Source organism: Eretmochelys imbricata, chromosome 14 (assembly GCF_965152235.1).
Source record: "Eretmochelys imbricata isolate rEreImb1 chromosome 14, rEreImb1.hap1, whole genome shotgun sequence".
NCBI classification, from domain to species: domain Eukaryota; kingdom Metazoa; phylum Chordata; order Testudines; family Cheloniidae; genus Eretmochelys; species Eretmochelys imbricata.
Window position 1 is genome coordinate 54,145,411 of NC_135585.1, and position 26,490 is coordinate 54,171,900.

Genomic DNA, 26,490 nt, shown 5'->3' on the forward strand with positions numbered 1-26,490 from the left:
ACATGTAACCCCAGAGCTTGGAATTGTTCTTCTCAATGGAATTGACCCCGTTAAACTCTTTTGCCTGAGGGAGGACTGGGAGTCAGGACTCCTGGGTTTTAGTCCCAACCCTGGGAGACGGGGAGAGGCTGGGGATTAGAGGGAGGGGGGCTGGGAGTCAGGACTCCTGGGTTCCATTTCTACTTTGCCACACACTCGCTCTAATCGCAGGCAGGTCAGTGTCTGTGCCTCAGTTTCCCCATGTGTGACATGAGGCTAACAGTGCCGCGCTCTGAGGTCTCCTCCGTACCCTGCTCAGAGTGGGACGGCGTCTCTCTGGCAAATTGACTGAAATGCAGAGTTGCAGATGTCAGAACCAATCCGATTCTCGTTCACCACCCCACAGCTGTTCCCCTCAGCCGGGCCTGACACCGGGAACCTGCGGGACAAAGGAGAGGGCCCCTGTCAGCCTGTGTGGGTCCATCACACGCAGTCGGTAGCGGCTCTTCCCTGTTCCAACGGGATCCGCAGCCGTCGTCTCCTCCAGCTCTGCCCTGGGGGCGGCCCCTTCTCCCCACTGTCAGGGCCCTGGCCAGGGTCTCAAACGGCCTCTCCCTGCCCAGAGCCCAGGGACCTGCTCCAGCCTCATCCTCCCTGCTGGGCTAGACCCTGTCCATCTCCCTCCCCTGCTCCGCGTCCCCTCCCCACCCGGCTGGTTTGATGCTGCCCCCTCCTGGTCCCCTCCTACCTCTCTGGCGGCTCTGTGTCTCCCCCTCCCCCCTGCCCCATTGTCTGGGGGATCCCCAGGGCTCTGGCCTGGCCCCTTTGCTCTTCTCCCTCCACAGCCCAACTCTGGGCCACCTCCCCCGCCCCCAGGGCTCCAGCCACCATCTCTGTGCTGGGGGATGCGCAAATCTCTCCCTGCCCCATGGCCCTGTCTGCTCCCACCCAGCCCCCCTCTCAGCCAGGCTCCCCAGCCCCCCTCCTGGGGTCTCAGCATCATCTGACATTGTACACGGCTGCCCGTGAGCTCTCGACCTTCCCCGCAAACCCCCCCCCCATCCTTGGCCCTGGCCCCTGCTGCCCACAGGGCGGGGAGGAAAGTGTTTGACTCAAGGAATCACTCACAGGGTCTGATTCAGCTGGGAGCCGTCCACCCAGGTCCAGGCCTTCTCCGGGGAGGAGACAGACAGTCCGATCCAGAACAGACGTGAATCTGGTGTCAGGTCCTTTAGGAACTCCTGCAGGGAGCGTGGGACAGGCAGCTGGTGACCAGACCTGCTGTCGGGCTCTTTTCTTGTGAATCCAGGTTGTCGACAACTTTAGGACCACAACCTCTGTCTGTCTGTCCATCTATCCCTATATACACCCGTTATCCATCCCCATACATCTGTCCCCATACACATCCATCTATCTATCCAACTATCCCCCATATACACCCCTCTCTCCATCCATCCATCCGCCCTCTCTCTGTAGCCACCCATCCTCACACACCCCCAGCTCCTCTCTCCAGCTGAGCTGGGTTGGGCACGCCACAGAAGGGGGAGGATACCAGTGGCTTTTAACTGCCTTTGTGTGCCCCTGATCCTGGGGCTAGTGATTTAGCCTGGGATTGTCAAAGTGGCCTAGGGGGTTTGGACACCCTATTATTAACAATTAATGGGAACAGGGTGTCCAAATACCCTAGGCCGCTTTGAAAATCCCAGCCCTACCATGTAACCTATGCACGCCCTTGGACTTTGTACCCAGGGCCCAGCCCTGCAGGGGCAGCTCCAGCAGGAAGGAATCATCCCCTTTACCAGCTCCTCGGGGTCCTGGATCACCAGCAGCTGGGAGCCCCTCGCTGAGCAGTCGGCGCGGCTCTTGTTCCACGTTTTACCTCCTCTGGAGACCCAGTAGCACTTGTCCCCACGCAGCTGCCAGTCCGTGGGGCAGAGTTTGCACCCGGCGCCCCCTGCAGGGAGACAGGATTCATTAATGCTCTGAGCCCTCTGGGCCTCATTCCTGGCTACTCCCTTCCTGTGACTGGGGCAGGAATGGGGTTCAAATGGGCTTGAGTCCCCTTTGTGCTCCCTGAAATCTGGGGCTGGGCCAGGCCCTGCCTGGCTCCCGGTGTCAGTTAGAGCAGCCTTGGGGCTGCTCTGCCTTATCCATTGCTCCCAGATGGGCCCTGGGAAGCAGAGAAGACCCACAGCGCACTGCACTCTAGCCACACTACCAATCTGCCCCCCATTGTGGGGGTTGGGAACAGGGTGGGTGAGGGCCCTTAGCCCAGCTTCACACCAGCTGGAGAGGCCCCCCCCAGGATAGGGGAGTTTCTCAGGGGCCAGTGTACCCACTTTAAAGTCCCTTTACACTACGAGAATGGCCTAGTAGGGTCTTGGAGTAACTGGGGGGAAGGAGTGGTGTTCAACTGGGAACAGGAGGGGAGGCTGGGACCCAGGGGTGAATGGGAGGGGACATTGGGCCCAGATGTCAGGGAACAGAAGGGGATGGGACCGTAAGACAATCTCACTAATAAGATGTGAAACCCCCCCACACACACTGAAAAAAATTGGACAGCTTTGTATTATGTTGCTACTAAAATCTTCGTGGCTGTGTATTAACCTGAACGGCCAGTAGATGTCGCTGCCCCGTGCACAGTCCCAGCGGAGGACGTCCATTCATATTCCTCGCCTGGCACCCAGCGGGGCTGGTGGCTAGATCGGTGCAGCCAGCAGGGGGCGGCGTGTCCCTGCCCTGCAGGATCCCCACGGGCTGGGACGGCAGCTGGGTTTCCACTGGCCGTGCCCGGGGCGGAGGGCGGCTCAGAGACACACGAGCTGGGGTTACCTGCTGGGCCGGGCTGGGCCGGGGGACACAGCTGGGATCGGAAATGCTCCAGATGGGTGCTGCATTCTGCCGTGCTGGGCTCTGCGCTCCCAGGGGGTGTTGGTGTATCTCTGCTCCCAGCTCCTTCGCTCCCAGGGGGTGTCGCTGTATCTCTGCTCCCGGCTCCGTCGCTCCCAGGGGCTGCCGGGATCCGTCCCTTCTCGGACACCAAGAAGGAAACTGCAAAGCAGCGTCGGTGGGAGTGAGGCGACCAGTCAATATTGTGGGAGTTGCTGGTAAAAGCACCAGCACAGAGGCCTGCAGAGACACAGGGCCTGCCCCAGAGCCTGTTCAGCCCCATCGCCACTGACTCCCATGGGCTTCAGAGGAGCCCCAAAGGGCCCTGATCTAAAAAAATGTGTCTGGACTGAAAATCGGTGGGAGCTGGGTACCTAAAACCCTAGGGACTCTTTGCAAACCCAGCCCATGTTTGCATCTGTATAAGTTTCCCAGTGCCCATCACCGGTGTATCAGAGCACCTCCCAGTCTGTGCTGGCTTTATCTTCTCAACCCCCCTGTGAGCCAGGGCACAGGGCTGTTATCCCCATTGTACATGTGGGGAAACTGAGGCACAGAGCTCCATCCTGGGTTCCGGGCTGGGGACAGGCCACCTGAGCCACTCCTCTTGGGCTGCAGGTTTAATGTGGTGTAGCCCTCCTCGCCCTGCGTCGTGCTCTAGTGAGAGGAGGGGCCGGGAGCCGCGTGGGCTGGGGTGTGAGATCGCACAGGAAGCTGAGATGCTGGGCTGCAACCATGTGGGCGTCAGGTTGCTGGTCACAGTGTCCGGCGTCAGGGGCTCTCTGATGCTGTGGAAGTTGGCTCAGTCAAAACAGGGCTCCCAGAAGCCTCCCCCTCCAATGCAGCCACCCTGATCCCAAGGTGAGGGGCGCAGCCTGTCTGTTGCGGAGTTTAACCAGCCCCCGTCACTTGTTGTCTCTGTCCCTCACCCGCATTCCCTGTGCCGCAGGGGAGGCTCATGGGGACAGATTATTAAAGGGGTTTAGGCACCTAAAGCTGCAGATAGGCCCCGAGTGGGGTTTTCAGAAGCACCTAGGCCCAGATCCTCAACAGGATTTAGGCTCCTAATTCCCTTGGGTGTTGGGCACCTACATACATTTGAGAAATTAGGTCCTAGGTGCCCAATTCCCATTGATTTCAATAAGCATTAGGTGCCTAAAAACAACCCACTAGGTGCCTAGCTGAATTGTTAGGTGCCTAAACCCCTGTGGAATTCCAGCCTTAAGGGACCAGCCCAGGATCCCATAGGAATCTGTGTAAGACCCAGGAACTGGTCCCAGAGCTCCTGAGTCCCAGATTAGCACCTAACCCCCGAGCCAGCCTTCCTCTCCGAGAACCTGTGAGCTCCGGCCCAGTCCCACCATCCCGCTGCGAACAGCCAGCTCTGTCTGACATGTCAGCATGCTGATGGGAACAAGATATTCAGGGGAAAAATCCCCAGCCATATTTTGGTGACGTTCTTTCTCCATTTATCGACCAGCTACATTATTCTAATATTACATTTTGATGCCATTTGTACTGAAATGCCCAACGTTGATGAAAAGCCGGAGGGCGGGGGGGGGAGGGGGCGGGGAGTTCCTAGGATAATTTCCCCCTGCCCCAGATTTTTTAGGAAATGGAAATGTTTCAATTTTTGAAATTTCAACAATGGCTCTGAAACTCCCAGCTAGTGGTACTGGCCAGTCCTGGCCCAGCGTGGTTGATGGAAAGGCAGCGTGAGGTAATGGGTAGGAAATCGGGATTCAAATCTTAGCTGTGCCACAGATCTGTGTTCGATCTTGGCCAAGTAATTTCAGCTCTTTTGCTTTGACTGTGAGCTCTGGGCGGGGCGGGGGGGGAAACCTGTCTCTCCCTGTGGCTCCGTGCAGCGCCCGGCACAACGGGGCCCTGATCTCAGCTGGGGCAGGGACTGTCTCTCCCTGTGGGTCTGTGCAGCGCTGCAGTGGGAGATTGAAGTTAGGATTTTTAGGCTAGTTTAGTAACCTGCCCCCCGGAGCCGTACACCCCTTGGAGGTGAGGAGAAATCCTGGGAGCAGCAGCAGCCTGACCCCTGCATGAAGAGGACGCCTGCCCGCAGTGATCATCAGCCCCTCTGCAGTCCAGAGCCATCTCTGACCGTGAGGATCCGGCGTGGAGTTGTGAGTCGCCATCCTTCCGTTAGCTAGTCAGGGAGATGGTTCGGGAGAAACCCCCCCTACTCCTGGGAAATGTGCCCTCAAGCCAGCGGGTCCAGGTTTGGGGATTTTATAACCTGCTGCCTATTAAACCCGTGGTGGGACTGACGGCCTTATCCCACGCGTGAGTCCTTTGGGCTGCACTGAGCCCAGTCAGCCACGCTGCTAACAGGCACAGATGATATCGTGGTCACAGGTCGTCAAGGGCCCCTACAAGTACGCACCCCAACGGGGCACTAATTTCACCTTTGCTAGATCAGGTCACGTGACTGGGGAAATTCATGGGTATTATCAGCGTGGACACCGGTTTCCCCTGGAATAGTGTTATGTTTATCTCCTGTCTAATGTAATGACGGTGTGGAATATATTGTATGTGTCTGTGTTATTTCTTGGGAGTCTCCAGCTAACTGGCAAGTAAGTGGGGGTTACCCTGGGCTGAGAATTTTCCTCTCAAGCTGCCCTGGTGACCCTGCCAGGCAGGAGTGAGGTGGGTAGCAGCACCGGCAAATAAATTCATATGGGAAGCAAATAAAAATGTTACACCCTGGGGAGCGGGAGGCGGGATCCAGAAGAACCCAGGCCCGTCCCTCAAAACCTGTCAGGGGATTGGTGCTAAAGAAGGTAACCGGGGGGATAGGGAGCACACACATATAGCAAAATCCAAATTTTCCTTTTTAAAAATACATTTGGATGACAAATTCTCAACCAGGGCTAGTTTTACAGTTGGCTGAAGTTTTTTTCTAATTTTAAAATGGTGTCATTTTGAACTTTGAAACAAAAAATGAGGAAAAATATTGATGAAACTCACATAATTCTCCTCAATCCCTCCCATTTTTCAGCCAACTTGCAGAGCTTTTCAAATTTTGAACTTTCAAAATTTAGGGGGGTCTTTTGAATTTTGAAAAGAGGTTACAAGGTTTTTGTTTTTTTCTTTTTTAAATATATCAGTAAATTCCCCCCCTTATTTTTAACCAGTTCCAGTGTATGCCTGGATCTATCTAGTTTTCCATCCATCCCCATGCACACCCATCTCCCTATATATTTAATTTTCTCTCTACGTTACCGTCAAGCTCTCCGGAGCATCAAAAAAATGTACCAGCTAGTGGGAGGGGCTCCACAATGGAGTGCTGGAGGGACAGGCTAATCCATGCTATACACTGATGGACCCGCACAAATAAACACGGAGCTGTCAGCTACTCACCCCAAATCCCCAGCGCTATCACAGCCATCACCAGGACAACGTTCCCAATCCATCCGACCCACAGCGCTGTCCGATGCCACCGGGGACTCGGGGGACCTGTAAGAGCCAACGTCTGGTGAAAAACAGTCGGAACCTGGTGTACGAAAGACCATTTCAAAGAAAAATACATCCCCAGCGTGGGTAGAATCCGATGCCCACAGGGAGTTGATTACAGGATTGGGGCCTATACACTCCCCTGTTCATCTGGTTTCTCTTCGTAGGCCAGTCTGGGATGACTGGAGAGCTGTCTGACTTTTAATGTAAAGGCAATGGGGTGAAATTTTGGCCCTTTTCTTGAAAATGGGAATTTTTATGAAAATATGAACATTTTCTCAATATTTTACATTTCCTACACTTTTAAATGACCCCCCCACCTTTTTTTATTCTTCACCATATTTGTTTGTTGTTTTTCAAATTCTTTTTCTGTTTGATTGCATTATTCTTAATTATTGTCTATTGTGCTCATTATGTATATTGTCAATTTGCATACCTTGGCTGTACCGTGCACGCCAACGGAAAGTCCAGGAGGAAATAATGTCACAAATTGGCAAGGTAGCAGCTGCATGGACCAGCTTAAACACGATTTGGTCATTGCAAATCTACAGTTTAAAGACCAAACTATGAATGTTCAGCTCAAATGTTATTTCCACCCTAATGTATAGATGTGAAAGCTGGAAATCCACCAAAGGCATAGACAGATGTCTAAATACCTTGGAAAGCAAATGCCTTAGAAAATTACTAGACATTAAATGCAATTAATTAATAACAAATGCCAAGAGTCCAACATCACCTGCTCTCTAAAGTTATCCAGAACAGAAGTTGGAAAGATCTGGGATGTGTTTTCTTTGGCCACTGTTGGCAGACAGGATATTGGGCTAGATGGACCATTGGTCTGACCCAGTCTGGCCGTTCTTAGGTTAAGAATGAAGCAGAGCATTGGCCATCGGGCAGCTGGAAGAACATGCAAAGGGGGCCTAGCAAAGAACCCCTCCATCGAGCCGTCCTCCGAGAGACAGAGAACGTACAGAACATGACAACCCCAAATACAGGCATAGAGCGGCCCAGGTTAGCCAGGGATGGTGGAGCCTGGGTCGTGCCCTGAGCAACCTACAATGGCCCAGGCAGGATTCGGCATCACTATTATTACTTTGCTTTCCCAGCTTTGATTTTCTCAAAGGTTTCCCATTTGCAACATTTTTGGCTGGAAACATTTTCCCATTTGTAAACATCTTTGGTTCGAACAACGTTAGTCTCTAAGGTGGCACGAGGACGCCTCGTTGTTTTTGCTGATACAGACTAACACGGCTGCCCCTCTGGAATCTCTGGTTCGGTGCTTTCTCTTTCCATTTTCAAGGTTTAATTACTATGTTGCATGGCCGAGCTTGATTGGCCAGCTCAGTCACATGACATTATTGTTTCAGATTGAACATCTTTCAATCTTGAAGACAGAGAACCACAGAAATGTAGGGCTGGAAGGGACCTCAAGAGGTCATGTAGCCCACCTTCCCCCTCCCTCATCCCACACTGAGCCAGGGCCATATTTACCCCTAGACCATCCGTGACTGGTGTTTGTTTAACCTATTCTTAAAAACCTCCAGTGACTGAGTTTCCAAAACCTCCCTAGCTAACCTGTTTCAGTGCTTAACTACCCTTAGCGTTAGAAAGTTTTTCCTAAAATCTCACCTAATTCTCTCCTGCTGCAAATTAAGCTGATTACTATTTATCATACCTTCAGTGGCCATGGAGAGCAACTGATCTACACCCTCTGTATAATAACCTTTCTCGTACTGGAAGACTGGTCTCATGTCCCCCCTCATCCGTCTCTCCTCTCGACTAAACACGTACAGTTCTTCAACCTCTCCTCGTCGATCATGTTTTCTAAACCTCTTCTAAACGTTTCTCTGTCTTGAAATCAAAACATTTCAAAATGAGGATGTTTACTCTCACTATTAAAAATTTACATCTTATTTCCAGTCTGAATTTGTCTAGCTTCAACTTCCAGCCATCGGCTCATGTTAGAACCTTTCTCTGCTAGATTGAAGAGCTTGTTATTCAATATTTCTTCCTCATGTAGATACTTATAGACTGTCATCAAGTCACCCCTTAACCCTCTCTTTGTTAATAGATTGAGCTCCTTGAGTCTATCACTACAAGGCAGGTTTTCTGATCCTTTAATCGTGGCTCGTCTCTGACCCCTCTCCAATTTAGCAACGTCCTTCCTGAACTGTGGTCACCAGAACTGGACACAGGATTCCAGCAGCGGTCGCAGCAGGGCCAAATCCAGAGGTAAAATAACCTCCCTGCTCCTACTCGAGATTCCCCTGTTTATGCATCCAAGGATCACATTAGCCCTTTAGGCCACAGTGTCGCACTGGGAGCTCATGTTCAGCTGATTATCCCCCATGACCCCCGAATCTCTTTCGGAGTCCCTGCTTCCCAAGACAGAGTGCCCCCCTCCCCCACCCCCCACCCCCGCATCCTGTAAGCGTGGCCTGCATGCTTTGTTCCTGTTGGACTCAATCATGTCAATTTGGGCCCATTTCAGCAAAACATCCTTATCCAGCAAAGAACTTGGACGTGGGTTTAACTTTAGCAGTGTGCTCCAGTCCCATTGACCGTAATGGGGCTTAAGGAAGTGGTTAACGAGAGGTACGTGTGTTAAGTTCTTTGCTGAATTCTAATCAAAGCCGGCGTCTGTAGGTGAAAATCTCTGGCCTGGCTTATGCGGGGGGGAGGGGGGGGTCAGATTTGACGATCAGAGTGACACTTACAGACATGCAACGTGTATGAATCACGTTACGCCTAGCAAGAGACATGCCCTGCCTTGAAGACGCTGGGTGCACGGGATGAAATTCACCACTGTGTAGAGAACCCCCACAAAGTCCAGACACCACTCTAGTCCTCTTTTGCAGGCTGGAAGTTGGGCATTGGCCTTTGCACTTGGCCCTCTGCAGAGATGTGAATTTCCCCCACCGAGGTTGGGAGAGGAAACAATAGCTTAAATATAGCTGCTGTGAAGTCACGGCTGCCCAGAGCGAGTTGAGAACCGTAGCTTCTCGAAGAGTTTCTTAAGCGTGCTAATGCTGTGCATTGCAGAGATTCTGTGCAGCAGGGGAAGTGCAATCCCGGGGCTTGTGATTCTGGGCTTCTCCAAATCAGTCCCAGGTGTCAATTAGAGCAGCCCTGGGGTTGCTTTAATTTATGGACAGTCCCGAGAAACTCGGATTATCTGGAGCAGCAGAAATTCTCCTTACTGCTCCCAGGCCCACCCCTGCTGGAAACTGTTCTCTGCTAGGGTTTTTTGCGGGGGAGGCACTGTAGCATGTGACTGCCCTATGCTGTACCTGCAAATTCTCCTCTGGCCACTTGTAGCAAAATCCTGCCCCTGTGTGCTGCAGATGTGGGGTATGAGGGCCGAGGCAGGCTGGGTGCTGAGCTGTGTACGGAAAACTGGCTCCAGCTCTGGGGGGCTGAGCACCTGACCAAAATAAGGACCCACCATGTCCAGATTCCCAGTGCAGGGGTTACCCCGGAAGCTAGCCTTCCCCGCCCAGCCAGCGCTCCTCAGCTTTCGAGTAGCAGCTCCGTGGACCATTACAGAGGATGCCCAGAGGCAGCATTACGGTTGTGTGTACTGGTTTTCCTCGGAAGGAAGAGTCAATTACGGTAGCACCCTGAGAGGCTGTGTGAGATCAGGGCCCTGTTGGGCTGGGGGCTGCAGGAGCATATAGCCAGAGACAGCCCTCGCTGTCTCAGTAGCACGTAGAGTTCATGTTGTTCTTACAGCTCATCCCCACTCCAGGGAGGTCTCTGAGCAGTGCAAATTATTCTTGCCAATGCCCTAGTAGCCTGAGTCCGTCATGCAACCATCTATAATTCCACAAGCCCCAGCGAGAGCTTGGTGGGTCGTAACTGGAGAAGTCTGATGCACCACCCGGGCAGGCGAGTGGGTGCATGGACTTCCCCTTTCCACCCCAGGCTTCTGCACCGAGAGAGCCCCGCACACAGAAGTGAGCAGCTACAGAGAGCTGATCAAAAGTGTTGCAGCCACCTCCCCCAAAGCCAGAAATTCCCCTGGCACAGACCTGCTCTGGGCTTCCCAGCAAAATCCATCTTTGGGTTTACAGCGAACCCCCCGGGAAATAAAGGTCACTTACTGAGGGGCTGAGCTGAAGGGGGCGTCCTGGAGCCAGGAAAGCCAGAGGGGAGGTTCAGATCAGCATAGACTATCTCCCCAGCCATGATGCGAGCAGCTGATACGAGCACCTGGCTGTGCTCTCAGGGCAGCCGGGGCTTGGTCTGTGAATATAATTGACATCAATCCCATGTCAGGAAGTGCCGCCTCTGAGAGCTGAATTCCGCTCCTCTCACATGTGACTGCAAAGGGTCCTGTCACAGCCAGGGCTGTCTGGGTCCTGCAGCCTTAAACCAGTGCAACTGGCCTTGAAATGTAGAGACTGGTGCAGCCTTGGGGCCAGGGATTTCAGAGGCACCGTAGCTTTCAGGTAGCTGTAGTAGGGTCTAGTCACAGGGGCTAAACTCTTGGGCTGGGAATTAAAATTCCTGGCTTTGTTCTCATCTCAGTTCTGACCTGCTATGTGAATTTGCACAAGTCACTTCTTTCCCCCGTGCTTCAGTTTCCCCGCCTGCTTCGTATGTATTTCAATTGTGAACTCTTTGCAGCGTGGACTCCCTGTGTGTCTGTGCAGCACCCGGCACAATGGGATCCTGATCTCAGCTGGGGATCAACTCCCATTGAAACTAGGTGCCTAAATATCTCTGAAGGTCTGCTCCTAAGTGACTTTCCAATATTACACACTAAATTTGTGGCAGAACTTTGCAACCCAGGTCTCCTGGGTCCCAGTGCAGTGCATTAACCAGAAGACCATCTTCAGTTCTCTTTTTAACACCACTTGAGGACATTGGTTCAGCCTGGGAATGATTTACCCAGTGCCGCTGTTGTGCCTGGCATTTTGCTGGTGAAAGGTTTTCTGTGATGTAGCATTAGAACGGATCAATATCATAGTTCAAAGAGTTCAGCAGAGGGTCTAACAGAAGAACAAACTAGCCAGAATGGTTCTTGTCTGAAGTCTTGGCTGATCTATTTTGGAAGTGTGGTCTGAGCACGCATCGGAAAATATTACTCTCATACCACAACCAGCCAGCTGACAAAGGTGTTGTGTGACAGTGGTTAACAAGTATTAACAGGGCTCTAGGGCCAGATCCCCAGCGGCTGTGAATTGACCCCCTAACTCTATTGGAATCAATAGGCCAGAGCCCCTGCCAGTGCAAAGTAAATGTTTTTTTCCAATGTGCGAAGTAATGCACATTGGGAAAAATAATCCCAACTACACAGACACAATGATGGGGTCTAAATTGGCTGTTACCGCCTAAGGAAGAGATCTTGGAATCACCGTGGCTTGTTCTCTGAAAACCCCCAGGGGCCGCAGGGACGTGCCGGCCGCTTCCGGGCGTGGCGCAGGACCAGGGCAGGCAGGAAGCCTGCCTTAGTCCTGTTACACCGCCGACCGGGAGCCACCCGAGGTAAGCACCGCCTGGCCGGAGCTCCAACCCCTCACCGCCTTCCGCACCCCAACCTCCTGCCCCAGCCCTGAGCCCCCTCCAGCAGCCAAGCACCCTCCAAGGCTTGTACCCCACACCCCCTCCTGCTGTTACCGGCTTTGCCCGTTACTTTGGGGTATGCTCATTTATTAGGTTTCAGAGGAGCAGCCGTGTTCGTCTGTATCCGCAAAAAGAAAAGGAGGGCTTGTGGCACCTTAGAGACTAACCAATTTATTTGAGCATAAGCTTTCGGGAGCTACAGCTCACTTCATCGGATGCATCTGATGAAATGAGCTGTAGCTAACAAAAGCTTATGCTCAAAAAAATTGGTTAGTCTCTAAGGTGCCACAAGCCCTCCTTTTCTTTTTGTATTTATTAGGGTTACTCGGGGAGGGGTGGGGGCGGGTCTGAACTTCTATTGTGTCACTTGTTCTTACGCACACACATGCTTTACCACCATAGATAATAACAGACCCCTCTTCCTGGATAATGTCGAAGCAACAGTGAGACTTATTCCCAGGTTGTGGGAAGAAGCATTCATCATGTTCCTCCAATGCTTGGTCTTCACAGATACAGCCCAAACCTTCTTTTCTCCTACACCTCTTTACATTTACTGTGTTAGGATCTCTGGAGTACATTACTGTGTTATCATTCATCTGTAATCCCAGTGGGACTGCTGGGGTGGATTACTCTAATTTCTTTGCCTGCCACAGTTATCAAGAATAACTGCAAGCTTTGCTGGTGGTGATTGAACCAAGCGTTAACTAGTCTCCACCAAGGCCGGAGGACTAATTCTTCCTCCGTTACATGGGGACGAATCAAGTTGATTGCCTCCATGGGAATTCGTCCTGCTATGCCGAATCATACCCATGATTCCGTTCTGGGTGAGAGCCTGAGCTTGCTTACACGCTGAGGTCCATGAGACATTATTCTGGAGGGACTGTACACTAGACACCATTAACTCTTCATCTTTTTCTATGAGTCTTTCCCACCCAGGAAATGCCTTACTTATTAACTGTTGTTCTTCACTTAACTGTTTCAAAGATGCTGTTAATGGGTTCCCATCTATCCTATATTTTCGGTGGCATATGATAGTTTATTCACCAGAATGTCTATGTTTGCGGCATCAACTGAAGAGATTCCTGTTCCTGCAGGTGCAATCCAATCACTTAATTCCCTTTTTACTCTATTTACATGGTCGGCCTCTTGCCACATTCTTACCCGTTCATCCCAACCCTTATGGCTAGATCCAATCAAGGGAGGACATGCAGGTGCAATGTGAGAGATACTCATGCCTTCTAAGTGGATTTGAACCTCCTTCAGAGAAGTCTGAGGTTGAAGAACCAAATGTTCTTGTTGATCCAATTTTAACACATGGGGTCCTGAAATTGGGGCTCTTAAACGTCAGAGGGTAGCGAGGTTTGTGATCAGAGGGTCAAAATTTAAAACTGTTTTTTGTTCCATTCTGTACAATCCGGGCTCATGAATCCCTCCGAAATGGCAATGTGCCCATAGCATTTAAACCAAATTGCTGGCATGAGCTTGTCACAATGTGTGCCCTTTAATGGAACTCCCCAGTCTGGGGAACCTTGCTGAATCAAGTCATGTCCAGCTAAAGTCCAGTTCAGCGGTTCCCAGGTTATGAGGAATCGTGTGATATTCTTGCCAGCTGGCGTGATCAGAGACAGCTGCAGTTTCTCTCCGGGTAACAGAGAGGTCTGAGTTCCAATGACAATGATGACACGTAGGGGCATGGTTGCTTCCCAAACAGCGGAGGAAACCGGGATTATCCTGCACCTTCCACCACCATGGAGGCTGTCACTGGTTGTGTTTGATGGTGTACGTCCCGTTCGAGACCACAACGGCTTACAGAAGAATGGGATGGAGTCTGTTGTGGTCTTAGTTTCATAACAAAACTTGAGTGACTCCCCGGTGGCTCTCTGCTTGCAATTGGCAACGCTTTCCCAGGGGCAACCCGAGGAGTTGCCGATAGCATAGAACTGGTAGTGATGCTGCAGGGAGAGGGGGTTGCTCCCATTCCCATAGAATCCATGCATGTGGCCCAGCAATTTTACAGTGCAAGCAGGGGCATTTCTCTAATGATCTGGACTTATAGAAGTTCATAGAATATCAGGGTTGGAAGGGACCTCAGGAGGTCATCTAGTCCAACCCCCTGCTCAAAGCAGGACCAATCCCCAGTTTTTGCCCCAGATACCTAAATGGCCCCCTCAAGGATTGAACTCACAACCCTGGGTTTAGCAGGCCAATGCTCAAACCACTGAGCTATCCCTCCCCATGTGAGGCAGTATGAATGTCATGGATAATTCAGACCAATGGGGAGAAACAGAATCAAAAACACTGTTTAAACACCTTCCATCCCCCTTTCCACCCCTCCCCTCTTGAGAACTTCTGACCAACTTAACTGCACAATACATATGCTAACAAACTTAAACACAGGGGCTGACCTCAGCCTGGGAGGGCCATGGGTGCCAGAGGTTCCAAGGGGAGCAGCTACCTGATGTCCTTCAGTGACCATCTCTCTTCCTTGTTGCTGGGGCTGTCCCCCTCCTCATCAGCCCCATCAAGTTCCCCACTTGACGAGGCAGCTTGGGACAGCCCCATTGAAAGGACAAGGCCCAACTCATCCAGGTTACAGTCACTTTGCTCTGCCTTCTGGTTTCTCTGCTGGTTTGCTGCAAATCCAGCGTCCCTCCCTTGAGCAGCTTGAACTGTCAATATTGTTGTGGTTCATAAAAGCAAATGTTTCTCCTCCCACTATTGTAAACCGGCAACAAACAATAATAAAACTATTAGAGCAGCTCAAACTAACAACAAAAATCTGGCCTCAAGCAATGTACCCAGAGGATACAGAGCAAGTCTGGGGTAGAACCGTGAATTGAACCAGATTTCCCAAGTCACAGCCCAGGGCCGTAACCACAAGGCCAGTCTTCCATTTTAAATGTGAGCTGCATCATTCATTGAGTGAACAGAACTAAAAGGGACTCACCACTTGTTAAATTTGGTGCCATTGGCTCATTTCCAGGGCTGGGCTGGTTCCCTCCAGAGGCCGATCCAATAAGCAGAGGGGCCTTTATAGTGCATCATGAAATCCTTTGTTAAAAAAAAGGAAAGGAAATATGCATTACACACCATTTCAGGTGTGCACTGGATTCTCTGAGCTACTATACAGGGTGCTGGGCAGGGGGTCCAGGCTGGGAATTCTACACCAAGACATGACAATCCAGACTCAAAAGCAACACCCATCTGCTCCATGAACTACAGGGAGGGAAGTCAGTCCATGTGTGGACATCATGCTAAGACTTGTCTAGTATATTTAATAGAGCTGGCTGGAGATTTTCCATCAAAAATTTCTGAGACAGAAAATGTGTTTTCTGGAAAAATGAATTTTTCCAAAGATAAATGTCGATTTCACTGAATTTTTTCAATTTTCCATGGAGCAATGATTTTGTTTCATGTCAGTTCAACATTGGCCCGTAGCCAACTGAGCTACCAGGGTGCCTCATGGGAGTTGTAGTTTGGGTGCCTCATACCTCTATCCTCCTCTATGAGTTGGGCTCCCCCCAACTACATTTCTTATAATGCACCATGGTGACACCCTGTACCCCAAATTCACCATTTCTATATGGTTATGATATATTGTGCACAAAGTATGCCTTGTGAGGAATCATTTGAAAACTCGTAATCTGCCGAATATTATTATCCTGCTGAAATATGTGTAATATCACTGCATGTCAATTTATGAGATTTTGCTATATGATTGTGTGACGTTCACCTCTGGTGTTGTCTGGACCGGTGATCTGCTAGGTCACTCCAATCCTAGGAACCTCCGTCTTGCAGTGTCCAGTTATGCCTGCTGGACACTGCTAGCTTATATAAGTTTGTCAATTTAGCAAAGAAATTGATATGTACCAGGCTTGTTATCCCAAGGGGAGCCTCTGACATGCTTCAAACCAAACGCACTGCTTCAGGTCGAATAAACAAACAGATTTATTAACTATAAAGATAGAACTGAAGTGATTATAAGTCAAAGCATAACAAGTCAGATTTGGTCAAATGAAATAAAAGCAAAATGCATTCTAAGCTGATCTTAACACTTTCAATGCCCTTACAAACTTAGATGCTTCTCAGCACAGGCTGGCTGGTTGCCCTTCAGCCAGGCTCTCCCCTTTGATCAGTTGCTTGGTGGTGATGTCTGTAGATGGAGGTGGAAGAGAGAGAGCATGGCAAACGTCTCTCCCTTTTATCATGTTCTTTCTTCCCTCTTGGTTTTGCTCCCCCCCTGCAGAGTCAGGTGGGCATTACCTCATCGCAGTTCCAAACTGACCAAAGGAAGGCGGGTGACTCCCTGGAGAGTTTAACAGATCCTTTTGTTGCTGCCTAGGCCAGCGTCCTTTGTTCCTTTGAGGCTGGGCTGGATTTGTCCCATACCTGCACTGATGAGGTGTGAACTGCCTCTCTGCTCTTGGAGAGTTTTTGCCTGGGCTTATTTTAAGCCATGAGAATAAGATTTCAGCCTCATAACTACATACATGAAATTATAACCTATAACCTTACTATAACATTACTGTAACAATTACTATAACATCACTATAACAACCATGCTCAGTGCATCATGAGCCTTCCGAAGACACCCAACAAACTTTGCATTGGATACCGCACAATCATTTTATAAAGATGAACATGGGGCTGTAGGGTGTTTCCCCGAGGCACAGAGTGTCACAGATTGTTACTGAAATATATTGTAAGTCTGGGGAATGCCCACAAACCAATTTTGCAAAGCCCAAACCACACGTGGCTTTTCTAACTCCTCTGCAGCAGAGAGAAGTAGCATGTCTCCAGATGGGGTGGGGGGGCAGGGAGAAGGGAGGGTTGAGACTGTCACCTGCAGAGCAGTGAAAGGCAACACGCCTTCAGAGCCAGGGGCAGAGAAGCTGATGCCTGTCACTGAAAAGGCTGTTTCAGAAGTTAGCTGTCAGCATTTTGCAGCTGACCAAAGGATGGATCCCACTCAAGAGAGCATAAAGAGGTATGTTATAGAGGGAATACCAGGAAGAGAGAATGGGGATTTTTTGAAGCAGGTGGGAAGTTGTAAAGGGAAGTTCCTGCAGGGAAAAACAAAAGCCCTGGACAATCTTATAAGGAACTCATCGTGCCTGCCCAAGGAGGATTAATGTTAACACATGACTGTCCCTTTGCTGGTCACTTGGGAGAACAGAGAACTTGTGACAGGCTAAAGAAAAATTTATACTGACCAGGAATACAGAATGATGTGAGGGTTTATTGTAAGTCTTGTGACTTATGTCAAAGGAGGAAGAGGCCCTGTAAGACCCCAGAAAGTTCCTCTACATCCCTTACCTGTAATTCAAGAGGCATTTCTAAGGGTGGCAAGCACACTATGGGCCCTATGCCACATCCTACCCGCAGGGGGAATAGATATATCTTGGTAGTATGGACTTTGCTACTATATAGACAAAGCAACTGCTTCAAGATAACATTGAGACTGAGACCATCTCTGGCTGAGTTGGTTTACCAAAACAGATTTTGTCTGACCATGGGTCGAATTTTATGTCACAGCTATTCAGTGAGCTATGGAAGTTGTGAGGGTGAAGCAGCTAGACTGCCCCATATCTCCCCAAAACAAATGGTTTAGTGGGAAAGTTCAATGGGACCTAAAATCCATGCTGAGGATATATGCAAATAAAAGGGGCCAAAATTGGGATGAGTTATTGCCATTTCTGTTGTATGTTTAGAGAGGTACCCCAAGAATCAATGGGGTTTTCCCCATTTGATCTTTTATATGGAAGGAAAGTGAGGGGACCCCTAGATCTCATCACAGACTCCTGGGAAGGGAATTCTGAGGTAAAGGAAGAGCCGGTGACTGAATATGTGCAGAGGTTCAGGACAGAATTAAAAGTTATGATGGATATGGTTTGGACCAATCTCAAAGACAGTCAGTCTAAATAAAAGGCGTGGTATGACAAACATTATACTTGTAAACATTTTTTTAAGATTGGTGTTGGTGTTGGGATTGGTGCTAAACCCCGTGAAAAAATACAACATTCTTGGGAAGGACCCTTTGTGCTAATAGAAGAGGTAAATGAAGATACTTACCAGCTTAAAAAATCCCATGATGATGCCCCCACACAGTTCGTACATATGAACAGGCTTAAAGCTTACTACAGCACAGAAGCCATACTAAACATGATCTGTTGTGTGGAAGGGGGAAACTGAGGCATACCACCTCATTGATTTGATGGCTGAATGCCAAGATGGTTTAACTCTGGAAAGCATTGAGATCTGTAATGAGTTAACACCAGTTAAAAGGGCAGAGGTGTCATCAGTGCTGTGAGAATGCAGAGTTGTTTTCTTACAAGCCAGGAAAGACACACTTGCTAACTCACCAGATCATTGCAAAAGGGACACAGCCAGTTCCTTCCAGGCCTTATATGACCACTGGCAAGGTGCAAAAACCAATTTGTGCAGAGATACAAATCATGCTGGATCTGGGAGTAAGTAGAGAGTCTGACAGCTCCTAGGCATTCCTTGGGGCTCTGGTCCCTAAAAAATACCAGCACTGTAAGATTTTGTGTTTACTATAGAAACCTTAATATTGTTATAGGACCACATCCATATTGATGATATGCTGGGTATTTTAAACAAAGCTAAATATCTCAGTACTTTTGATTTAACTCAGGGTTATGGCAAATTCCTCTGGAGGAGGACGCAGAGAAAAAAATCCTTGTATCCTGACATAGGACTCTATGAATTCACAATATTACCTTTTGACTTAATTAACATGGGCGCAACCTCAAAAAGACTTGTCAACAAAGTGCTAAATGGTTTACAGAATTTTGCAAGGGCATATATAGATGACATAGCAGTGTTAAATGCAGCACCCGCGGGGAAAAATTAGTGGGTGCTCTACGCCCGCGAGCAGCCAAGCTCTCCCCGCCCCCATCCCCTCCTCCCCCACAAGCGTGCCGCATCCCTGCTCCTCCCCCTCCTAGCGCTTCCCGCCCGTCGCCTAACAGCTGTGTGGTGGCACCTAGGACTTTCCGGGAGGGAGGTGGAGGAGTGGGGACGCGGCGCGCTCAGGGGAGGAGGCGGTAAAGAGGCAGGGCAGGGGCGGGGACTTGGGGGAAGGAGGTGGAATTGGGGCAGGGCGTGGGTGGTGCAGGGGTGGGGCCAGAGGCGTGGGGGGATCAAGCACCCACGGGGCAGAGGGGAAGTCGGCACCTATGGCATAACGAGGAGAAAAAGTCATTGTGAGAACAGAGAGGAAGCATTTGATGGGAAAGCTTCAGCAAAACCCTGTGAGAGGTGTTTGATTGGTGAGTGGGTGACAATCTGTTCTGTTCAGTATATGCAGGGATGTAACTAGGGTGGGGCGAGCGGGACAGTCACCTAGGGCACAAAGCCGTGGGGGTACGTGGGGTCATGTGCCCCCCCCCCCGACTTCTGCCTTCCATTTAGTTGATTGGAGCTGCCTGGCCCACTCAGGCCACTCAGCGCTGTACGTGTAGATATGACCTTACAAAAGAAAAATCGTTATTAAAAATAAACAGCCAAAGCATTTAGCTTGCACTCCACCGGGATATTGATTCAACCCGACAACGATTTTGAGTTGGGGCAAAGCTTTCTCGTGAAAAATTCTGAATAAGTTTTTGGATTAACATTTTTTGATTCAAAGTTTCTCTCTGGGGGGGGAAAAAAAATTTTCACCCAGCTGTGCTAAAAAGCCTCCTAAAAATCCAAACTGTTTTCTCTGTTAATGATCCTACTTAGCATTTACATAGCACTCTGCATGTTGAAGGCACCTGCCAAACACAAGGGAGGTGTGTAAGTATTACCCCACTTTCAGATGGGGAAACTGAGGCAGGGAGGTGCAGTGACTTGGTCATGGTCAGACAGCGCATCAGTCACACAACACTGATTCCTCCAGACGTCACTGCTTCTACTTGAACCCTCCTCTCTTGAGGCCAGTCCTGACCAGGGCATGGATGTGGTCTTACAGATCATTTCCCATCTAACGCTATCAGGACCCTGTCTCTTTAAAGACGACCAGATGCCCAAGACCTTTGTAAGGTGTTTTTGGTACATGGTTATATTCTGAATGTTGCTGCAATTCAAAATGGACTTTAGAAATTCAAGATGGCGCATATGATAGGAAGGGCTTGAACTCCATCTTGGTACCCTTCTTCATGGCATTTTCCTGCTAAAACTCTGTTTCCTGCCAGAACTTGAGGGACTGAGAGCTGGCGGGAACCGGCTGGGGGCAGAGCGCGCCCGTCACCGGGAGCGCACAAGGGACGGTCGGGGTGACGCAGGCGCTGTCCGCCATGGAGGCAGCCATGGCCAGGTTCTTTGCGCGGCATCGGATCAAGACTCCGGCTACTAACATCTGTCAAGGACTCTGAGACTTACCTGACTCCTGTCATCCACCAAAGGACCCAGTGCAGGCTTTGCTGTCGGCCCAGATCTGTTGATCTCCTGCTTCGGCCGTAGAGAGCCAGATCCTCCGATGCTCCAGAGATCCTGAGACGGACCATCCGTCCCCGGTGTCCTCCATCTGCAGCTTGGAGAGAGACAGTCATTATTTTTCGGTCATTTATGAGTTCAGCCAAGGGACAGTTTAAGGGCCTGGGCTTTATGCCCCCTTGCTGGAATCTATTTGTGGGCGTTCCTCAAAGTGAATCTTCCCCCAGTTGTATCTATCCCTTAATAAATCTTCTTTCTGTTTAAGGTTATATTCTTTCTATCCTTTATTTCAATGCAACACGGGTGGGAGGCACACAGATTTCTAATTCTCCCAGTTGATAGATGCTGGTAGGAGTCGAACCTGTTGTATGTCACCTCCTTATTATTCTACACAGAGATTTTGGGGTAACACCATTGTCTCCTGGAAGGCGGCTCCAGGGTTACGGGGATCTCTGTTTTGCTTCAGCCCAAGAACAATAAGTTGCAAAGCACTGAACAGAGACGTTGGCTGTAGTTAGTTAATACTCAGCCTAAGGCAAGGGGGGGCAAACTAACATTAGTCCATGTCTGGCGTATCTGTGGCCATGGGCGGTGGGTGAAGCTTCCCCTGGGGGAGGCTAGCTCCCTGCCCCATCTCTTCTGCCTCTAGCCCTGCCCACAGACCACCCCTGCTCTGCCTCAGGCCCCGCCTCTGCTCCCGCTTGGCCCCCTCCCCGCCTGGCCCCCGCAACTTGCCGCATCCCTCCTCGCCTCCACCCCACGCCCCCGTGCGACCCTCACCGCCTGCCATGTCCCTCGTCGCCACCCCTCCCCCACGAGGCCCCCACCGCCCCCGGGACAGGAGGGATGGGGCGAGTGGCGGGGACCTCTGAGGGGGGTGAAGGAGAGGTGGGACTCGGGCGGTGGGGGCCTCGTGGAAAGGGGCGGCCCGCAGGCAGGGCCACCACGGCCCAGGCGTCCAGCCAGCCTCCCCTGGCCTATTATACCCGCCACCTACGTCTGTGGCTGTCTACCCCAAAGGTCTGTGGTTTCTGAGTCATTCTCATGGGGTCAGAGAGAAATTCAGCGTCATAAAGTTTCATTGCATTCAATAAGAAAATCACGCAGCCCATCAGTTTCCTAGTGAGCTGCTTCCCTTACACCCAACTCATTTTCCTCTGCGCCCCCATTCCCATCGTTTGTGGTGTCCGGACTGTTTGAACGGAGGGCCCAGAACTGCACCTAGAAATTGTTGGGGTAGGGGGAAATGGAGGGTTTGGCTGGTGGAAAGGGGGCAGCTGGGATCTGGGGCAGCTGGGAATGCGGGGGAAGCAGTTTGTGAATGTGGGAGAAGCGCATGAACTGGGGGTCACTGCTAAAGCTCCCAGCTGTTGAAGAGCTAAGGAGGAAACATTTTTATAAATCAACATTTGTTAACACCTGGCATGCGATAAGTTCTACAGGGAAGGCGGGACCCTGCCTGTCGTATCATAAATACCGAACCGAGGAAAACACCAGGAAGGGTCAGCGCCTCAGCTGGTGTAAACTGGCATCAGCCCCATGACTCCCATGGGGCGACACCAACCTTCACCAGCTGGAGATCTGCCCCATTAATCCAGTGGAGCAAGATCAATGTACCCCAGCTGGGAAACTGACCCCGTAGGCGCCGACTCCGTAGGTGCTCTGGGGCTGGAGCACCCATGGGGGGAAATTGGTGGGTGCTCTGCACCCACCTGCAGCTCCCTGCCCTGCCCCGCCCCGCCCCCTGCCCCAGATCACCTCCGCTCTGCCTCCTCCCCTGAGCGCGCCTTCCCTACTTCTCCCCCTAGCTACCAGTGTTTGGCGCCACGAAACAGCTGTTTTGCAGCGGCAAGCGCTGGGAGGGATGGGGAACATCCAGGAAGAGGCTGGGCCAGAGAGGGGATTTGGGGAAGGGGTCCAATAGGGGCAGGAAGGGGGCGGAGTTGGGCGGGGACTTTGGGAAGGGGTTGGAATGGGGGCAGGGCAGGGGCAGGAGGGACAGGGCAGGGCTGGAATGGGGGCAGTCCCTCAGGTGGACTATGCGTTGTAGGGAAAAGTATTTCCTCTTGTTTGTATTAAACCTGCTTCCTGTTAATTTCATCAGGTGAACTCTGGTTTTTGTGTTGTGGGAAGGGTAAATAACACTTCTCTATTCACTTGTTCCACACCGTTCATGGTTTTATAGACTTCTATCCTGTCCCCCCTTAGTCATCTCTTTTCTAAGTTGAACAGCCCTAATCTTTGTAGTCTCTCCTCATATGGACGCTATTCCATGCCCTTGATCATCAAACAACTAGATTTATCCACTCATGGAAGTGTAACGCCAACAGACCCCAGTCGTTGGTGGGCGGGATCGAACCTGGGACCTCTGGAGCTTAGTGCATGAACCTCGACCGCATGAACTAAAAGCCAACTGGCTGTTAGCTAAGGCTGCAGAGCAGACTCATTAATCTCTCTCTCTAAGTGGTCTTGGTGCCACTAGGTGGGACAGAACACCCCACCCAGGAGGTGTGTGGGTTACACTTAGCAAAACATGAGCATTTTCACGCGCCGGCAGCATTTGCTATTGAAACGCCTTCGTCTCCTTTCATGTCTTTTTCTATTTTGCAGATTTCAGCCTAAAATGCATTAAAGATAAACGGATCCCAATTACCGTTACTGTCGTCATCACAGCTTTGATCATCGCCATAATTGCGCTGGCGGGTGAGTGAAGGGTCATTCCTAACCCTGCCGATTCTCTTTCCCTTGTCACTTATTCTTCATTCACTGCTTGTCCGAGCCCCAAGGTCACGGAGCCCACTTGCGTTTCCCACCCTGTCGTTGCCCTGGTCTGACGCCTCCGTGGAAGCACATTCCCCTTTTCAGAGGGGAAATCTCTCTCCAGACCCTTTTCCCCCAAAGAGGAAGGGCCTAGATTCCCAGCACCCGCAACCCCACCCAGAGCCAACAGGAATGGCAATTGCTGAGCGCCTCTGGGAAAATCAAGCTCTGGGCAGCACTCAGCTCCATAGAACCCCCCCACGGATGATGAGAGTAGCCCCGTTAGGGACAGCAGCATGACCTAATGGATAGAGCACTTGACTGGCATGCAGGAGACCTGGGTTCTCTTCCCAGCTCTGGCCCTGCTGTGTGACTGTGAGCCAGTCATTTCCCCACTCCATGCCTCAGTTTCCCATATGTAAAAGCAGGGATAATGATGTTGATTTCCCTTGGGATCTGCTGGTGAGGTCAATGGGAGACGGAGCCAACTCAGTGACTCCTCTCTGTCTGGAGGGGGCAGCGACCTAGTGGTTAGATCCTTCCGCTCCCCCACGCACGTACTCTGACATCTGCCCGAGTGGCACTCGCTCTGCTGGGAATCAGGCTCTCCGGCGTTCGCTGCCGGAAAGGCCACAAGCTCTCCACCTTCCCTCGGTTCAGAAACTCCAGAGCGGCCATCAAAATGCACTTTGGACACTCGCAGGCTTTGCACGTTCTTTGTTGTGCGTGCACGCTCCCTTGCACGCCCTCCGTCTCTCTCGCACCGGAAGACCTTGGGGGGCCCAGCCAACACGGCCCAGCCCCAGCAGCCTGGAGTCGTTCTGGCCACAGACCCATTGGCTTCCTGCTCTGAGCCGGCGCAGTGGCGGATTGGCCCCCAGGAATAGTGCCGGATCCCGATTGGCTGAGGGGGTTATCACCGCTGCCGTGCGGTGGTGGTGGGGTAACACCACGTAGGAGCCGCCGCATCCCCACCGGGCAGCTGCTATGGGGACATCCTGGTGGGGGGGCTGCGGTGATGCCGGGGGAGTCTGGTCCCTCCCTCCAGCTGGGAAGGCGGATAGGAGGAAACGCTTTATTCCTTAAACGAGAATCATAGAATCATAGAATATCAGGGTTGGAAGGGACCCCAGAAGGTCATCTAGTCCAACCCCCTGCTCGAAGCAGGACCAATTCCCAGTTAAATCATCCCAGCCAGGGCTTTGTCAAGCCTGAAAGTGAGAAGTGAGCAAACTCTGGTTTACAACATCCCCTGGGCTAGCCCAGCTGCTCTGGTGGCCTTGAGTAGCAGGAGACGAAGCCAAGGACACCCCCTTCCCTGCCTCCTCGGAAGCAGCCCCACTAGGGCCCAGGCCTGGGTAGCCGTGTAGGGAGGCAGTGGGTGGGTCTCCCTGCCTCGCACCACCTGCGTCATCCAACGCCCAGTCTCACCTTAAATTGCCATAGGTTTGGGTGCCACCGTCTGGCCATGGCTCACAGCACGTCTCGAAAGTTGTTTCCAGTCCATTGATCATGGTTCCTCCTCCCGCATCCACCGTACTGTGTGTAAACGCAACTGGGAGTCTCAGGCAGAGGTTTCAGCTCCCTGATCCGGGCCAGTCTCTCGTGGCTTTGGGAGCATTTCTGAATTTCTTTTCTGGACCAAAGCTCCGCCGTAAAAATCACGTGGCCCAGTGAAACTGTCACGCCGTACGGATTCTTCCCGTTGGTGTCTGGGCATCGATGGTGCAGCGGAAGGGGGTGTGTTGGAGTGCGTGTGCCCTGCCCCCAGGAACTGAAGAGTTCCCGGGATTCCTTCGAGAAGACACATGCTGTAGGGAGTGTGCGGTGACAGCTGTCAGTGCTGGCTGCTTGGCTTCACTGGGCAAACAGACCTTCACAAGGAGATGGTTACAGATGGCTGTAGGCGTCGGGTTGGACTGCGTGGAGAGTGGGAGACTCTGAGCTGGATCCTTAGACCACTTGACACCACTCTGGGGACTCAAGGTGGATGCAAAGAGCCCTCTGAGAATCCCCCCAATTCAGGGGGCCTCCCCAGCTGGTGCATGGGCTCTGCACCCAGAGTGTAGGGGATGGGTTGGGGTTGTGGCCAGAGCACGCTGCATTACAGCTGTTCTGTGCTTCCCAGGTGGCCTGAGAAGCAGAGGGTAAGTTAGAGCAACCCTGAGGCTGCTCTAAGTCACACCAGGGGAAGGTCAGGGCCCTGAATGGCCCCGGAATACAGGAAATGCAAAGCCAGCATCACGCCAGCATGTGCCAGACAGCCACACGTGCTGTTTTGCTACAGAGCACATGCCAGCATTTCTGCCCCTAGTTAATGCGTCTGTGCGTTGGGAAATCACATGGCTGGTCAAAGTTTCCATTGACCCGAACTGAAATTGTTTCTGGCTTTTCAGTTCATGAAAACATTTGACTTTTCTCCCCGACTCAGGAAGGGAAATTTCTGTGAAACCTCAAACGTTTTCTCAGGATGTTGGGAAAACCGTTTCCCGCATCCCTCTTGTTAGGCTCCTTTGCCCGAAGTTTTTGTGGCTGCTTCGCTCGCCTACGTGGAAAGCCTCAGCGAGCGTGTGTGACAGGCCGGCCTTTGGGCCCAGCCACAGAGAACATGAGTTGTTATAGCCCCGCCTAGGGGCTCTCGGCTCCCACATTACGGGTCTCGCTCTTAGCTGTGAAGGGCCCCAGTTCTAGCCCTGGTGTGGCAGCCATCATGTGTGCACCGAGGAGGGTACGTCAAGGGGGAGTCCATGAAATGCACCCACCATTTTTCACCCCTTGCCCCAAGGAGGTGAATTTGAATGGGCTGCCCATCCCTGCCCATTTCCTCTGTCCGGGAAAGCTGGGACTCTGACAAAGGTTTGGGGGTCATGGGGGATAATCAGCTGAACACGAGCTCCTGGTGGGCCAAAGGAGCTAATGAGACCCCGGGGTGTATAAACAGGGAATCTCGAGTAGGAGAAGATGGGTTATTTTACCTCTGGATTTGGCCCTGGTGCGACCGCTGCTGGAATCCTGTGTCCAGTTCTGGTGCCCACAATTCAAGAAGGATGTTGATAAATTGGAGAAGGGTCAGAGTTGAGCCACAAGAAGGATTAAAACCTGCTTTATAGTGATAGACTCAAAGAGCTCCATCTATTTACAGGAGAAGGTTAAAGGGCAACTTGATCTCAGGCTATAAATAACTACTTGGGGAACAAATATTTAACAATGGGCTCTTCAGTCTAACACGATCCAATGGTTGGAAGTTGAAGCTGGACAAATTCAGACTGGGAATAAGGCATCAGCTGTTAACAGAGAGCGTTATTCACCATCGGAACGATTTACTAAGGGGCGCGGTGGATTCTCCATCACTGACAGTTTTTAAACCACAGTGGGACGTTGCTGTAA

General features: G+C 51.3%; 1 protein-coding gene across 1 annotated transcript; it reads right to left on the reverse strand.

Moving 5' to 3' along the window:
- Positions 1-294: 294 nt before the first annotated feature.
- Positions 295-10,524, reverse strand: LOC144274175 (killer cell lectin-like receptor subfamily B member 1B allele B). Its single transcript, XM_077832810.1, has 6 exons — positions 10,440-10,524; positions 6,244-6,339; positions 2,812-3,030; positions 1,779-1,933; positions 1,108-1,220; positions 295-418 (listed from the first exon to the last, which is right to left on the reverse strand). Exons 1-6 carry the CDS (start codon positions 10,522-10,524, stop codon positions 295-297), a joined length of 792 nt encoding a protein of 263 aa, XP_077688936.1.
- Between the last annotated feature and the right edge of the window lie 15,966 nt (positions 10,525-26,490).